General features: G+C 40.8%; 1 protein-coding gene and 1 pseudogene across 1 annotated transcript; one reads left to right on the top strand and one right to left on the bottom strand.

The window, feature by feature from the left end:
- Window positions 1-6,513: 6,513 nt before the first annotated feature.
- On the bottom strand, window positions 6,514-7,065 carry LOC147929856 (uncharacterized). The gene is made up of 2 exons (XM_087480755.1): window positions 6,985-7,065; window positions 6,514-6,861 (listed from the first exon to the last, which is right to left on the bottom strand). Exons 1-2 carry the CDS (start codon window positions 7,063-7,065, stop codon window positions 6,514-6,516), a joined length of 429 nt encoding a protein of 142 aa, XP_087336881.1.
- Window positions 7,066-11,190: 4,125 nt separating this feature from the next.
- LOC109128384 (G-type lectin S-receptor-like serine/threonine-protein kinase At4g11900) lies at window positions 11,191-17,543 on the top strand (annotated as a pseudogene).
- Window positions 17,544-17,547: the final 4 nt, after the last annotated feature.

Genomic DNA, 17,547 nt, shown 5'->3' with positions numbered 1-17,547 from the left:
TTCGTCTTCTTTCCTGAAAATCATACAATTGTTAATACAAACATCAATTGTATAATATGGGAGGCCTAGATTACGCATCAATTTCTCTGTCTCGTAATGTGAACCGGTAGACTGGTTTCCTTTTGGTAAATAATCTGTCAAAATTCCGCAAACCGAATCCACTAACTTTTCACTCATATTAAACTCCGCCTTATTTTGCATTACTAGAACAGCTAATGACAATTGCGAGTGACCTTCACGATAACCATCATATAAAGGATTTTTTGCACTTTCTAACAAGTCGTAAAATTTCTTCGAATGGGTTTGTACCGGTTCTTTCACATTCTCATAACTATCATTTTGATGATATTTATCATTAAACCCACATTATAACGAAATGCATCATTCACCATATCCACATATGGATCTTCTACTACATTACCCATTTCTTCATGGCTCCCATCATATGTCCCATCAGTGTAACTACTTCCTATATCCAAATTGATTTCTTCTCCGTGGTTATACCAAACATAATAATCTGGCATAAATCCATTACTAAACAGATGACTCATAACTCTTCTACCCGAGAGACATCTATTGTTTTTGCAAACACTACATGGACAGGGAAACTTACCGCCATTATTCTGAACTGTATGTTCACTACTTGCAAACGATAAGAATTGGTCCACTCCCACTTTGAATTAAGATGAAAAATTTCCTGTCACTTCATCGAACCTCTTTTACATCCACCCCCGATAATTACCGCCATTATCACCATAATTGTAATATCCCGCCATTATAAATAAATAAAGATATATATATATATATATATATATATATATATATATATATATATATTGGGAGAAAATATAAGATTATATAAAGCCAAACTATTTTTTTTTATTTAGATTTTTTTTTCTTGGAAAGGAAAGTCACTTGTCTCGGAATGAAGAGAACAAATGACTGCAATTCGTTATTATAGACTTTCCTAGGTGACTAATAGGCGACGACTTAATAAAAGTTAGTACACCAACCCCCACATGAAAAACATGTTTATATTTAACTGTATTTTGCGACTATTTGGCAACTACGAGATGACTACGGAATGACTCGTCGTATGAGTCGCCGTGCAGTTGCCAAATATATGACTATCTGATGTGGTCGTATTGTAGTTGTTAATTTAGCGACTAAGTTACGACTACATAATTCCATCAACAAAATAGTCGTCTCGTAGTCGTTAAAATACGACCACCGTACCGACTACATCAATTAGTCGCTATAGAGTGACTCAGTAGCGACTAATTACCTGTAGTCGTTATTTTTGGCAACTTCATATTTAGTTGCTATTTGTATTCGCTAATCACTTTTTTTTGTAGTGGTTGATGTAACAATTCAACAACCACACATATATATGCATGTAGATACAATCACCTTTGAAGAGTAGTACTGTTTCGTAATAGCACCTCTTAATAATGCATAAACATAACATATACATGCATATATATTACATATATAATATAATTAAGAAAAGGGAAGAGGGTTATCAATACACCTAATTTCTAATACATTAATCGAAACCGATTTATCACGGTGTTGTCTTTAATATTAGAATCCACAATGTCAAATATAAACTTGAACTTTACTATTAAACCGAAAGACACATAGACCACGTAGAATATAAAACACCTACGAATTACTGTTTCAAATTGCGACACCCCAGTTTCAGGGACATGCGGAGAGGTTTAAAAGAATTGATTTGGCCACCTATGTCACCAAAGTGCACTTATCTTTTCGGTCAAGGGTCTTGAGGGAACTCTAGAGTTAAGCGTGCTTGAGCTGGAGTAATCTCAGGATGGGTGACCTTCCAGGAAGTGACTGTCGGAACTATGCGAGTGAGGACAAAACACAGGGAAAGATCATGTGGTAATTTGTAGGGACGGTAACAAGTCTTTAGACCCTCTCGGACGTAGCAAACCAACCGTCAGATATGGATGGGCTCAGGGGTCTAGTGAGAGGACGTGAGGCCCATTAAGGAAAGTGGGCCTTTGACTGGGAGTGGACATGGGCCTATTGAGAGGTGGCGGTCAGGGCGTTACATAATTGAATATAAAGGTTCACGTCTTAACATAATGGTACAAATTTTTGTCTTAGAGGATGCATGAAAAAATTGTATTACAAATAAACTCAAAACATAGCTACACACTAAGTAGGTGGAGGACGAGGGAGCCGGTGCAACCAACAAGGGAGAACATACTCTGAAAATAGGAGATGGTTAGGAACACAGTTAAACCATGGGAAAAAGTAGCCACATATGTTCTCCATATACTCGCTACACCTTTTAAAATTCAAGACGCATGCAACCATCCATACACTTACTATCGTCTTCGTTTTCCTTGTGAAGACTAAACGCTAATTTCCTCAAGTTACATATAAACTTGAACTTTTATTATTAAACCAAAATACACATGGACCACATAGAATAAAAAATATTCTTACATTCTCCACTTTTTCTTTGTGTCATTTTAATGGTTTAATAACTTTAATGTGCACTTTATTATAAAGTTTTTAACCTTTAATAACTTAAATAAAATGAAACTGATCGAATCATAGCGATCATACGTCATTAAACGATATGCTCCCTTCCATGTATCACAAATCAATTCCAATTTTATATTATTCTTTAATATTGAGAAGAACCTTAATTCTCAAAATAGTTATGTTATCTATAAACCATAATAAAAAACAGAAACATAACTTAAAGTGAATTCATAATGTCTCATACATAATAAGCATCTTATAATCAAAAGAGCAAGGTCTTATCTATAACACCCATACGCTCTACATGTCCAATAAACACATTGGGTGGTAATCCCTTAGTTAGCGGATCTGCAACCATCATATCCGTCTTTATATGCTCAAAAGACACTCTATGTTTCTGTATTTCTTCGTTGATAGATAAGTACTTTATCTCCATGTGTTTAGCACCTTTCACGTACTTGTCATTCTTTGAAAAGAAGACAGCTGTGGAACTATCACAGTAAATTCTCATATGCTTCTCTATGTTGTCGACAATCCGAAGCCCTGAAATAAAGTTCCGCAGCCACAATGAATGAACTGTGGCCTCAAAGCATGCCACAAATTTCACCTACATAGTGGAAGAAGCAATGACACACTGCGTTCCACTTTTCCATGATATTGCTCCTCCAACTAACAAGTACAAATATCCAAACATCGATTTTCTACTATCAAGGCATCCAACATAGTTTGAATCTGAAGGTTCCTTTCAAGTACCTGAGAACCTTCTTTGCAGCCTTTTAGTGGTCCATTCCGGGATTACTTTGATATCGACCCAACATACCAACAACAAAACTGATATCTGGTCGAGTACATGTTTGAACATAGTTCAAATTCCCAACCACTGATGCATAAGGAATTCTTTCCATCCATTTCTTTACGTTCCAATTCATTTCTTGGACATTGTATTTTACTGAACTTGTCCCCTTTCTGAGTTGGAATTTACCAGCAGAGCATTCACTGATTCTATATCTCTCTAAGACCTTATTGATATATCCTATCTGAGACAAACTTAGCAATCCTCTTGATCTATCTTAAATTATTTATATTCCGATCACATAAGATGCGTCAGCCATATCTTTATTTCAAAGTTCTTAGACAGATACTTCTTTTTGCCATGTAGCATACTCATATCATTCGCATCAAGCAAAATATCATCAACATATAATACTATAATTACAAACTTGCTCCCACTAACTTTTATGTAGCCGCATCGGTCAACGATAACGTCTACAAACCCATATGACGTAATGGTATCATTAAACTGCAAATACCATTTTCTGGAAGCTTGTTTAAGTCCATATTTTTACTTTTTTCAGTTTACACACCAGATGTTCATTTCCGGTGGCCACAAAACCTTTAAGCTGATCCATATATACTTCTTCCACAAGCTCTCCATTCGTAAAGGTGGTTTTCACATCCATCTGGTGAAGCTTCAGATCATAATGAGCCACCAAACTCAAAAAAAATTCTAATAGATCCTTCTTTGAAAAGTTAGACTGTGGAGTTCTCTCAGGACCATTGACCGAAAAGTTAAGTTCACTTTGGAACTGTGCTACTGAAGACAAAACAAAGGGAAAGATCATGTGGTGATTTGTAGGAACGGTAACAAGTCTTTAAAACCTCCCGGACGTAGCAAACCGACTGTCAGATATGGATGGGCTCACGGGCCTAGTGAGAGGACGTAAGGCCCATTAAGGAAAGTGGACTCATGGACTGAGATTGAATATGGGACCCAGTAGGAGGTGGCGGTCAGGGTGTTACAAATGGTATCAGAGCAAAACCCAGACGAGTGTGGAGTTGAGTGGACCCACACCGTTAGGGGGCAAGGTCTTGGTGCGCAACGAGGACATTGCAATCTGGTAGTGGGGGTGAATTGTGATACCCCGATTCAGGGAATTGCGGAAAGGTTTAAAAGAATTGATTTTGCCACCTATGTCACCAACGTGCACTTACCTTTTCGGTCAAGGGTCTTGAGCTAACACCATAGCTAAGCGTGCTTATGCTGGAGTAGTCTCACGATGGGTGACCTTCTGGGAAGTGACTGTCGGAACTGTGCGAGTGAGGACAAAACACAAGGAAAGATCATGTGGTGATTTGTAGGGACGGTAACAAGTCTTTAAAACCTCTCGGACGTAGCAAACCGGCCGTCAGATATGTATGGGCTCACGAGTCTAGTGAGAGGACGTGAGGTCTATTAAGGAAAATGGACCCATGGATTGGGATTGGATATGGGACCCACTAGGAGGTGGTGTTCGGGATGTTACAAGTGGGATCAGAGCCGAACCCAGATGAGTGTGGAGTCAAGTGGGCTTACACCATCGAGGGTGACGGTCTTGGTGTGCAACGAGAACGTTGCGATCTGTTAGTGGGGTCTAATTGTGACACCCTAATTTCAGATACTTGCGGAGAGGTTTAAAAGAATTGATTTGGCCACCTATGTCACCAAAGTGCACTTACCTTTTCGGTCAAGGGTCTTGAGCTAACACCATAGCTAAGCGTGCTTATGCTAGAGTAGTCTCACGATGGGTGACCTTCTGGGAAGTGACTGTCGGAACTGTGCGAGTGAGGACAAAACACAAGGAAAGATCATGTGGTGATTTGTAGGGACGATAACAAGTCTTTAAAACCTCTCGGACGTAGCAAAACGGTCGTCAGATATGTATGGGCTCACGAGTCAAGTGAGAGGACATGAGGCCCATTAAGGAAAGTGGACCCATGGACTGGTATTGCATATGGGGTCCACTAGAAGGTGGTGTTCGGGATGTTACAAGTGGGATCAGAGCCGAACCCAGATGAGTGTGGAGTCAAGTGGGCTCACAGCATTGGGGGTGACGGTCCTGGTGCGCAACGAGAACGTTGAGATCTGTTAGTGGGTTTGAATTGTGACACCCCGGTTTCAGATCCTTGTGAAGAGTTTTAAAAGAATTTATTTGACCACTTATGTCACCAAAGTGCAATTACCTTTTAAGTCAAGGGTATTGAGAGAACTCCACAGTTAAGCATGCTGATGCTGGAGTAGTCTCAGGATGGGTGAACTTCTCAGAAGTGACTGTTGGAACTGTGCGAGTGAGGACAAAGCACAAGGAAAAATCATGTGGTGATTTATAGGGACCGTAACAAGTCTTTAAAACCTCCGGGACATAGCAAACCGGCCGTCAGATATGGATGGGCTCACGGGCCTAGTGAGAAGAAGTGAGACCCATTAAGGAAAGTGGACCCATGGACTGGGATTGGATATGGGGCCCACTAGGAGGTGGCTGTCGGGTGTTACAAGTATCCATAATCCAAGAAGGAGAAGTTAACTTACGAGATAACATTTCGGGAATGGCATTCTGCCCACAATTGAGTACCCATTTTATCGTACGCCATTGTTCATCAGTGAGATTGACGCTCTCACGATCATGATCAGTGACAACATGATTGGCCTGCGTCGTTCGATCAACCGGCGAGACAAGTTGCTTTGCCACGTCCACGCCCTCCACTGGAGATTGCTCCCCCACGACCACGACCGGAAACTGAGTGGCTGCAAAGACGCTCCACCCACCACTCAGGATATCCAATGAGAGCATAACAGTTCTCCGACGCATGACCACCACGTTTGCAATGTGTACACACCACACCTTTCTCCTTATCTTCACTACGCAGCTGAGAATAGGTAGAGCGAGTCCGAATGTTGGCCGAAAAAGCACTCACCTCCGTGGGAGTGTTCAAGGCCGTGATGCCATGCTCGAGTAAGTCTTCCTCTTATCGAACAATATTATACACGTCTTCTTGCGATGGCATTAGAGTTCAAGAAAGAATAGTGGACCGCACCATGTGATATAAGGTATCATCAAGTAGAAACAGAAACTGTGGAACTTTGTCTTCCTCACGATATCGTTCCTACAACCTTTCAAGATCATAAACAGATTTGCCACACTTGCAGGTACGCAAAAGACGGAATGCAGCCATGCTATCCTAAATATTCATTAGCTTGCCGTAGTAAGTCTCGATGGACAGTCCCCTCTGCTTGCAGCCAACGAGGTCATATTTGATTTGCATCAATTTCGGTCCATTCACCGAATAACATTTTTGCAAATGATCCCATAGATCTTTTGCAACATCGCGATGAGAGATATTTGAGCATAAGACATGATCAATCTTCATCTTAATCCAAGACACCAGGAGAGCTTGGATTGTCCACCAGTCTTTGAGATCTGGAGATCCCTCATCTGGTTTGGGAACAGAGCCATTGAGAAACCCAAACTTCTTGCGAGAACAGAGGGATGTCTTCATTCCACAAGCCCATTCATTGTAGTTACCTCCCTTCAACAAAGGATGAGAGATCACCGCACGTGGATTGTCGGCCGAAGTCAGATCGTAGGGTGAGATTTTTCATCTCACTTCGTAGGTCGGGTTCGTGGTGTTCATCGGGTTCGTGGAGTTCACCTGGTTCGTGGAGTTCATCGGGTTTGTCGGGTTTTCAGCCGTGTGGTTGTCGATGTTCGTTGGAGCATTTCCATCAGCCATCATCGTGAAAAAAGTTCTTATTTCACAAAAAAATAATTCAGGCTCTGATACCATGAGGAAATCGGCAATCAGAAGAATTTTGTCTATGTCATTAAGCGTTGATTTACATGTTAGGAGCACAAAACTCAAATTAAGAAGAGATGCGAATTATATTTAAATTAACGAAATAAGAAATGAATTACAACAACATAATATAAAGCATAAAATAAATCACAGAGGCGAGATATGATATCTCTTTTCTTAATTCAATAAATTGGCCGTAAGTGTTTTCGGACAATCATGATGTATGAATCTGAGGATACAACCGATCCTGAACTATTACAGTAGCATACCAGTAATAGAACTCAAGCAAACTGATCTACGTTATACTCTCGAGAATACTAAACTAAGAACTTACTTTGACTAAGCAAGGGAAAGGGAGAGAGAGATCTTCAAAGGAAGGAGTCTTTGTGTTTTTGAGTGTGAGAAATAATGAGAGGTTGTGCCTCTATATATGTATAGTGGAAGGAGGGAGGTCTCAAGAAAATATTCACTGAATATTCTTGGAGTACTGCCCAAGGTTCTTGGAGTTCACAGCAAGTATTTCCATAAAATTAAATGGGCCTAAAGCTGTCCAAAAAACCCATGGCCCATGGCCCGCGCCCCGTGCCTGCGCGTGGCCCAATTTGTTTTTGCGCGTGCGGGAACCTTCCCTCTTCCTTCTACACACTTTTGAAACTAGAAAAGTGTGAAACTAATTTTTTTTTTTTGACAATCATGTGAAACTAAATAGATATGAGTGAAAAATCAATCATATTTCCGATGTAGGATATTTCCTAAACCATCTCAAGTAGCTCACTTCACACTCTTATTTCTCATTCAAATCAAGTCCGTTTTGGACGTATGGGCATACCATCTTGTAGTACTCGTGACAAGCTTTACATTGCACTATCGACTCGAGAAAAGTCGTCGGAAAGTCACTGTCCAAAACCTGCAATTTTTCTGAAACTTATTTCTGAAAAATTCAGTTCTAACAATCCCCCACATGAATAGAAATAAGTCTAAACATATGATGACATAACTAACCCGATAGACTGACACTACTAGCTAGACTAGACAGACCTTCGAGAGTATATACGAAAACTAACTGTATCTGAGTTGGTGGGGTTTTTCAACCTTGAATCGACTCACTGTTATACCTGTCGAGTGTACACGATGTCTTGAACCATTTGGATTTGTATGTAAACTTAGACAGCAGGTATAACACAGTTTTATTTTCTCGTAGAACGAGTTTCTCTAGTGTTCATTGTGGCCTTGAACATGCCAGGTTAATCATGAGTGAACTTAGAGAGTATAGCCTCATATATTCTCCTTGAAACGGCCCCATTTCACACTCACAAGGTGATTTTTAATAGCTGCTTGTATTTAAAGAAATATCCTGTAATTATTTTAAATATTTTACAAAGCTACATTTCAAATTATTAAAATCGTATGCTTAACTTCTAACGTATAGGAAGCACTTTACATCATTTTAGGAACTGGAAAAAGACAATAGTCTCTTAGTGCTTGTAGCAGATTCAGCTTGATTTAGTTGTCCCTTTGAACCTAGTTCATGGGGTCTCCAATCTGAGTAGGTGGGGTTACCATCAAACCTCCTCTTTAGTCGTAGGCTTTAAACCCATTGCTCTTGATGACTTTATAACTTTATCTCGCGCCAAACCTTTTGTAAATCGATCAGCTAGGTTTTCTTGCCTATGGATGTAATCAATCGTAACTACACCAGTTGAGATAAGTTGTCTAACAGTTTTTTTTGTAAGAACTAACTTATCAGCCTCAAAATTATTGGAAAAACAATGCTTGCTTAGCACTGTTCCAGAGATGAGATTCTTCCGCATGTCAGGTACGTGCTTCACTTTCTGCAATGTGAGCTCACGATCAGAATTTAGCTTCAGAACCACTTTGCCCTTACCTTCAATCTTGGACACCGACGTGTTGCCAATGAAAAGCTGCTCGTTTGACTTGTTCTGTACGTAGGTGGTGAACATGGTCCTATCAGAGCATATGTGCTTGGTAGCACGAGTGTCGTAGTACCACTCCACTGGGTTGTCTTCCACCATGTTACATTTAGTAACTACTGCAACCATGTCTTCGTCAGTTAGTTTTGCCTGCAACTTGAGATCTTTTGCTTTGATTTTGCAAACATCAGCCTTGTGTCCAATCTTACCACAATGATGACACTTTCCTTTGAACTTCCTCCCAAGGTTTCTCTTCTCTCCTGAAATATGCATTGAAGCGCCTCCACTTGTTCCATAATTGGTTTGGAATCCACCATTTTGAAGTTCAGGAACTTCGTAGTTGAGAATTTTTGCATCCCAGACTCATCAGTCTTGCACTTGGTCTCCAAAGCTATCCAAAATGCTTTTGAAGTCTTGTACATACTGTAGAGGTCATATAGATCATTGACCAAAAGGTTCAGAATCTGACCTTTGGAACAATTGTCTCCTTGAGCCCAACTATCCATACTTCCAACCACATACATATTTGTGTCACCTTGTGGAAGCGTTGGTGGATCCTCTGTAAGGTACCTTTCCATGTTCATGCTAGCCAAGTAGTAGCGCATCTTTTTTTGCCACGTTTTGTACCCAGCCTTGCCATCAAACTTATCTAGCATCATCCCTTGGGAAGCCTAAGGTGGTATCCCCATGTGGGTTGATCCAACACCGAACAGAGTTCGGCGCACGTTTTCATTACCAGAATCGGTAAGCTTCGTGTTTTCATGTTCCTTAGCAAGACGTAAAGCCAACTCAGCAGGACTTTCAACAGGGGTGGCGGGAACCCTACCGTCAACGTTGTTGGTGTTGTCTTTAGACATTTTTCTGTTTCACAATAAACATATTTGATTAGTATATTAATCAGACAATTCAAGTAATTAAATTACCCTGAATTAGTTTTGCAAACTCACTTAAGAAGCGTTCGCAAAAACTCGTTTCACAAATTCACTCAATTAAGAGCATTCGTGGTAACTCGAGAGAGTAGAGAAGAAAGAATTAAAGTAAAAGTGTTCTTCAAAAACTTTCGGTGTAAGCACCAAAAGATGAAAGCAGAAATAGTTCTTCAGAAGATTTTGAAATCATTTAAAAATATATAAAAAATCGAAAAATTCTCAATCCATTTAAAGCGATGAGCAGAAAGCGGATTTTATTGAATTCAGACAGTTAGGAGCGCAAAAATCGAATTGAGAAAAGATGCAAAATATATTTAAATTAACGAAATCAGAAACAAATTACAACAGCATAATATGATATCTCTTTCCTTAAATTCATTAAATCGGCCGTAAGTGCTTTCGGACAATCATGATTTATGAATCCCATAATACAACCGATCCCAAACTATTACAGTAGCACACCAATAATAGAATTCAAGCGAACATATCTACGTTATACTCACGAGACTACTAAACTAATAACTTACTTGGACTAAGCAAGGGACAGGAGAGAGAGATCTTCAGAGGAAGGAGTCTTTGTGTTTTTGAGTGTGAGAAATAATGAGAGGTTGTGCCTCTATATATAGTGGAAAGAGGGAGGTCTCAAGAAAATATTCACTGAATATTCTTGGAGTACTGCCCAAGTTGCTTGGAGTTCACACCAAGTCTTTCCAAAAAACTAAATGGGCCTAACGCTGTCCAAAAATCCCAAAAACCCACGGCCCGCGCCCGGCCCTGTTCAGCTCAGCGCGTGTGGGAACCTTCCCTCTTCTTTCTACAAACTTTTGAAACTAGAAAAGTGTACAACTAAATATATATGAGTGAAAAATCAATCATATTTCCGATGGGGGATATTTCCCAAACCATCTAAAGTAGTTCACTTCACACTCTTATTTCTCATTGGAATCAACTCCGTTTGGACGTATGAGTATACCATCTTGTAGCACTCGTGATCAGCTTTCCATTTCACTATCGACCCAACAGTTCCGTTTAGCCATTTGGCCGGAATTTGGCCGGAAAGTCGCCGGAAAGTCATTGTCCAAAACCTGTAATTTTTCTGAAACTTATTTCTGATAATTCAGTTCCAACATTACAATCATATATACATCCAAGGAAAGATTCTCTCCAATCATATCTGTACATATAAGGGAACTGCTATTACTATGTTGATATCACGGGATTGGTATGTTGACCAAGTTACTTAACAACCAAGTCTCTAATAAGAACATATAAGTTACATTAATCTACATGACATAGTGGCTGTAACAAATGCTTTCTCAGAGGAATACAAATTAGGAGAAGGCGGTTTTGGTCCAGTCTACAAGGTAATAATATTTGAAAAACTATGATTAGTACTTATGAGCTTGTATATTAGATAAGGTGGTTTAGATAAAATTCTAAACAAGTAGTTACTACAGTATTCACATGGCGCATGTAGTTCTAAAACTATTATTAATTTTGGTTACAGTCTTACAATAGAGTAATTGATTGAAATGCGTCTGTTAGGGAAAACTACCAAATGGATTAGATGTGGCAATCAAAAGGCTTTGAAAGAAATCAAGTCAAGGTTTGACAGAGTTCAAGAATGAAGCTGTTTTGATCATAAAGCTTCAACACAAGAACTTGGTGAGGCTTTTAGGATACTGTGTTGAGGGGAACGAAAAACTCCTAATTTACGAGTAAATGTCGAATAAGAGCCTTGATGTGTTACTCTTTGGTGAGTGGTGAATATATTTATTCAAAAGTTTTTAATTTTTAACCATAAGTATTAGATGATAGCATGAGACGTAGGGTTAACGACAATATGGTGAAGTTCAGGATCCGTAATAATAGCATGAGACGTAGGGTTTTACATAGAGGAATGTGGAACATCATGGACATTCCCATGATTGTGTCCAAGTGGTCGGCGTATGCAGAGGACTCGCAACCGGCGAAGAAATCCATTCCTCTATGGGTTACTTTGTGACATATTCCTCCGTCTCTGTTTACGGATAAGGGTTTGGAATACTTATTCAGTGCAGTGGGCAAGCCAATCCGATTCCATCCAAAAGCAGAGGATTGTATCAGCTTTGATGAAGCACAGATGTTGGTTGAAGCAGATTTGACAAAAGTTTTGCCGCGGCAGTATGTTTATGGGGGAGGGGAAGATGGTGAAATCGAAACTACCATTCAATACGGTTATCCGTGGTTGCCACCACGCTGTACCAGTTGTCAAAAATGGGGGCATTCTACTGAATGTTGCTTATCGTCGGCACCTTCTGATAGTGCGGTGGTCATTGTTGAGACCCTTTTACCTTCTACTACCTCAGAGGACGCTCCTCTGGGGTCGGTCCAGGTGGTCGGGGCTGGAAAAGAGGCTCCCGTAATGACTACAAGTGTAGTTTCTCAGACTAGTAATGCAAACATATCGGGGACTGGAGAAGAGGCTCCCGTAACGACTACAAGTGTAGATTCTCTGACTAGTAATGAAAACATATCGGGGGTTCAGGCGCCAGCTGTCTCGGAGACGGTTTGGATAACCCCTTCAAAAACTGGTCGCAGTCCTGGGAAGGTTTCAGAGGGCCTTAAGCCGAGGGAGGGTGCCCTCCTGTCGAACACCTTCTCGGTACTGGGTGCAGAGGAAGAGGTTACGGAGGAGCCAGTGCAGGTGGAGCATGCCTTGCTCTCGTCGGATAAGCAGGCTCAGGGCCCTGCATTGGTATCTAAGGAGACTACGGACCATGTAGAGGAAGGACAGGAGAAGGATCGAAGGGGGAAGGCAACTGTGACAGTTCACCCTTTTTTGCCTCGTGAATCTAAATCATCACATAAAACGGTTTCAACAGCTTCTAATTAGTCTTCCAGAGTCTACTCTAGGGATCAACGTCGGAAGCCTTCCCACAAAAACTTTTAATGTCAGGGTTCTTCTGGAATGTTAGGGGCTTCAACAAAACATCAAAACATTCCGTGATGCAGAAGTGGTTAAGGGAGAGTGATTTTCAGTTCGGTTGTTTGTTAGAGACTCGTATCTGTGAAAACAATGCGAAACGTATTGGAGATAAAGTTTTTAAGGATTGGTCAGTGTTAACGAATTACGAATTTAATGGTAGGGGTCGTATATGGATAGTTTGGAGTAATAAGGTTTGGATGACTCCTTTTTACAAAAGTGAACAATTGATTACTTGTTCGATTAAGTTGGAGGACCAACAAGAGGAATTTTTTTGTTCTTTCGTGTATGCTTTGAATATTGGGGAGCAACGCAAGGTTCTATGGCAGGAGTTGAAGGACCATGCTGATTCACCTATTATTAGTTCTAAACCGTGGATGCTTATGGGGGATTTTAATGAAACTCTGGATATGTCAGAACATTCTTGGGTGGATGATCATCCCATGGTAACGAGGGGTATGAGGGATTTTCAGGCGGCTGTGGGTTATTGTTCACTTACAGACCTTGCTTCTAATGGTCCGTTGTTTACTTGGTGGAACAAGCAGGATGCGGATCCTATAATGAAGAAGTTGGATCGGGTTCTCATCAATGACGTTTGGTTGCAACGATTTCCGCAGGCTTATAATGTGTTCGAAGCAGGGGGTTGTTCGGATCATTTGCGTAGTCGTTTGCACTTGCAGACGGGTGAGCCTATCAGGAAACGTAGGCCGTTCAAATTTGCGAATGTTCTCACGGAAATGGATGAGTTCCGGCCGTTAGTTGATTCTTATTGGAAGACCACTCCGTCTTTGTTCTTATCTACTTCGACATTGTTTCGTTTCCACAAAAAATTGAAGGGTTTCAAGCCAATTGTTAGGCGCTTGGCGAAGGATCGCCTTAGTAATCTGGAAAAAAGAACACACGCTGCGTTTGAGGAACTTTGTGTGAAGCAGACACAGAACTTGACTAATCCAACTGCCTTGACAATTGAGGAGGAGAATGATGCTTATCTGCGGTGGGATCATGTTGCCTCCTTGGAAGAAAAGTTTCTTAAGCAGAGGTCCAAGCTACATTGGCTGCAGGTTGGAGATAAAAATAACAAAGCGTTTCATAGGGCTGCTGCAACAAGGAAGGCAATGAATACTATGAGTGAAGTAACCTGTCCGAATGGTTTGGTTGCTAAGGGAGAGGATGTCAAGTTAGAGGCTGAGAGATACTTTAAAGATTTTCTGCAGTTGATACCTACAGATTTTGAGGGGGCTGAGGTTGCTATGTTACAAGACCTTTTACCGTATCGTTGTACTACGAGTGAGCAAGCTCGACTGATCGCACCTGTCACCACTGAGGAGATCAAAAAGGTTTTATTTGCTATGCCTAATGATAAGTCGCCTGGTCCGGATGGTTTCACAGCCGAGTTCTACGAGGCGACTTGGGATATTATTGGTAAAGAATTTGCTGTGGCAGTTCAATCTTTTTTTGTCAAAGGATTTTTGCCAAAAGGGATAAATTCTACTATCTTAGCTCTTATACCAAAGAAACTGGAGGCGATGGAAATGAGGGATTACAGACCTATCTCTTGTTGCAATGTTCTATATAAGGTTATTTCAAAAATCCTTGCGAATAGGTTGAAGGTGGTGTTGCCTAGTTTTATTGCAGGAAATCAATCAGCCTTTGTTAAAGACAGGCTGTTGATAGAAAACGTGTTGTTAGCAACAGAATTGGTTAAGAACTATCATAAGGAGAAAATCTCGGAGCGGTGTGCGATAAAGATTGATATTTCCAAAGCTTTTGACTCGGTTCAATGGCCTTTCCTCTTGAATGTCCTTTCAGCCTTACAGTTGCCACCAACGTTTATCCATTGGATAAAACTATGTATAACAACTGCATATTTCTCTGTTCAAGTGAATGGTGAGCTAGCGGTGTATTTTCAAAGCAATCGGGGACTACGACAAGGCTGTTCTCTATCTCCCTATTTGTTTGTTATTTGTATGGATGTTCTGTCAAAGCTTTTAGACTCCGCTGCTGGTGCAGGCCGGTTTTGTTACCATCCGCGGTGTCAAGCTCTTAATCTGACACACTTAAGCTTCGCTGATGATCTCATGGTCCTATCTGATGGGAAGCCACGGTCCATTCAGGGGATTGTGTCCATTTTCGATCAGTTTGCTAAGATTTCGGGCCTCAAGATCAGTATGGAAAAATTGACAGTATATCTTGCGGGTGTGACTGCTGAGGACCGTCACTTGATAGAGAATCAGTTCGCTTTTGTGGTGGGAGAGCTGCCTGTTCGATATTTGGGTTTGCCTCTACTCACTAAAGGATTTACTACCGCTGATTATACCCCTCTTCTGGAACAGATACGCAAGCGTATTGGTTCTTGTACGTCTAGATACCTCTCATTTGCAGGCTGTTTTAATTTGGTTAGCTCGGTTTTATGGAGCGTTTGCAACTTCTGGTTAAGTGCTTTTCGACTACCCCGAGCCTGTCTTCGAGAGGTGGACAAACATTGCTCTGCTTATTTGTGGTCGGGGGCTGATTTAAATCCTAAAAAAGCTAAGATGCAGTGGGATGTTGTGTGCAAGCCACGGCAGGAGGGAGGGCTTGGTCTTCGTAGTTTAAAGGAGGCAAAACGATGTGTGTTGTCTTAAGTTGGTTTGGCGGATACTCTCTCGCGGAAACTCCTTATGGGTACAGTGGGTGGATCGTTATTTATTGAAGGGGAGATCGTTATGGTTGGTTAAAGAAAACACAGGAGTGGGCTCATGGATATGGCGAAAGATCCTGAAATATAGGGAGGTTGCTACTACGCTGTGTACGGTGGAGGTGGGAAATGGGCAGATGGCCTCTTTTTGGTTTGATAATTGGTCATCTTTAGGCCGGTTAGTGGATGTGGCTGGAGCTAGGGGAGCTGTAGACTTGGGGATTGGGCGCACAATGACAGTAGCGGAGGCTTGGTCTGCTAGGCGTAGGAGAAGATCTCGTCTCCCGCACCTCCTCTCCATCGAGGATGTATTATGCTTGCAGTACCAACGCAGAACAGAGGTGGCTGATTTGTTTTTGTGGAAAGGGAAGGCGGGTAACTTCAAAGCGGAATTTTCTACAGCAGACACTTGGAATCATACTCGACGCACTTCTGCAGAGGTTTCCTGGTACCAAGCGGTTTGGTTTCCTCATGCTACTCCAAAGTATACTTTTTGTACCTGGTTAGCAGTTCATGATAAATTGGCGACAGGGGATCGAATGCTGCGGTGGAATATTGGAGCTACGGGGACCTGTGTGTTTTGTCAACAAAGTCTAGAAACCAGGTGGCATTTGTTCTTCTCCTGCAGGTTTACTTCAGAAGTGTGGAACACGACGGCTAAGGGGGTGTTTCGTACACGATACACTACTGACTGGCACCGGCTACTCACTTTCTTAGCAGACAATCACCTAGATCGGTTGGACAGGTTTTTCACTCGATACATCTTTCAGCTAGCGATTTATACCATCTGGCGGGAAAGGAACGGAAGACGCCATGGTCAGATCCCCAATAACCCGGAGCAGTTAATAAAGTGGATCGACCGCCAAGTCCGAGATCAGATTTGGGCTATTCAACGACAAGGGGATAGGTGGTTCGATAATGGGCTTCAAGTTTGGTTTCAATCTCGAATATAAGACTGGTTTCTATTCTCCTCTAATGTAATCTCTATAAGATTGTTCAAACACCCGCTGCACTAGTTGTAAAAACGCTAATTTTCTTTAAATATAATTTAACATTAGATTCAAAAAAAAAAAAGTATTAGATGAATTGTCTTTGACTTGTGACTTCTCAACGTTTGGTTTTGGGGCACATATAGATTCTTTAAAGTCTAGGGAATTGGATTGGCAGACGCGTATGAAAATAGTAAATGGGACGACAAGAGGACTTCAATATCTGCATGAGGACTCACGTCTCAGAATCATTCACCGAGATCTTAAGGCAAGCAATATTCTTCTTGACGATGAGATAAATCCTAAGATCTCGGATTTTGGAACCTCCAGGATCTTTGGTGTCAAGCAAACCGATGATAACACCCAAAGAATCGTCGGGACATTGTGAGTGTACATCTCCTATGAGTTCAACTCTTTCGTTTGTTTCAAACTCTAATTTTTCATTCTTCTTTATGTTCATGTTTATGAGTATTTTCATTAACACACACACACATACATATTGACAAACATTATTTACAAATCGTAAACACAATTACACAAACATACAATTTATGAATGATGTTTGAAAACAAAACTAAAACATTGGGTTAATTACAGCGGTTATATGTCACCGGAATATGCATTAGGGGGAATAATTTCAGAGGGAATAATTTCGGAGAAAGCAGATATATATAGCTTTGGAGTGTTGTTATTTGAGATCATATCGGGAAAAAAGGCGACAAGATTTGTTCACAACAACCAAAAACACAGCATTATATATTGATTATGTAAGTGATATATATCTTAAAAGCATTTATCTATAGTCAAAAAGATTTGATCAAACCCAAAATATATGTTCTTGATCAACTTCAGGCATGGGAATCTTGGTGTGAAACAATAGGTGTAAGCATTATAGATGAAGCACTATTGGTAACCAACAGTTAGCGTC

Source organism: Camelina sativa, chromosome 13 (assembly GCF_030686135.1).
Source record: "Camelina sativa cultivar CO46 ecotype springtype chromosome 13, ASM3068613v1".
In the NCBI taxonomy this organism is placed as follows: Eukaryota; Viridiplantae; Streptophyta; class Magnoliopsida; order Brassicales; family Brassicaceae; genus Camelina; species Camelina sativa.
Note: the sequence above shows the minus strand (reverse complement) of the source record. Positions and strands in the feature narration are given on the sequence as shown.

Excerpts from the sequence above, each read along its gene's own strand:
- LOC147929856 (XM_087480755.1), bottom strand. The coding sequence starts at position 7,065 with ATGGCTGATGGAAATGCTCCAACGAACATCGACAACCACACGGCTGAA. Across the intron at positions 6,862-6,984 it reads CGATGAACTCCACGAACCAG|GGAGGTAACTACAATGAATG; the intron begins GTGAACTCCACG and ends CCTTTGTTGAAG.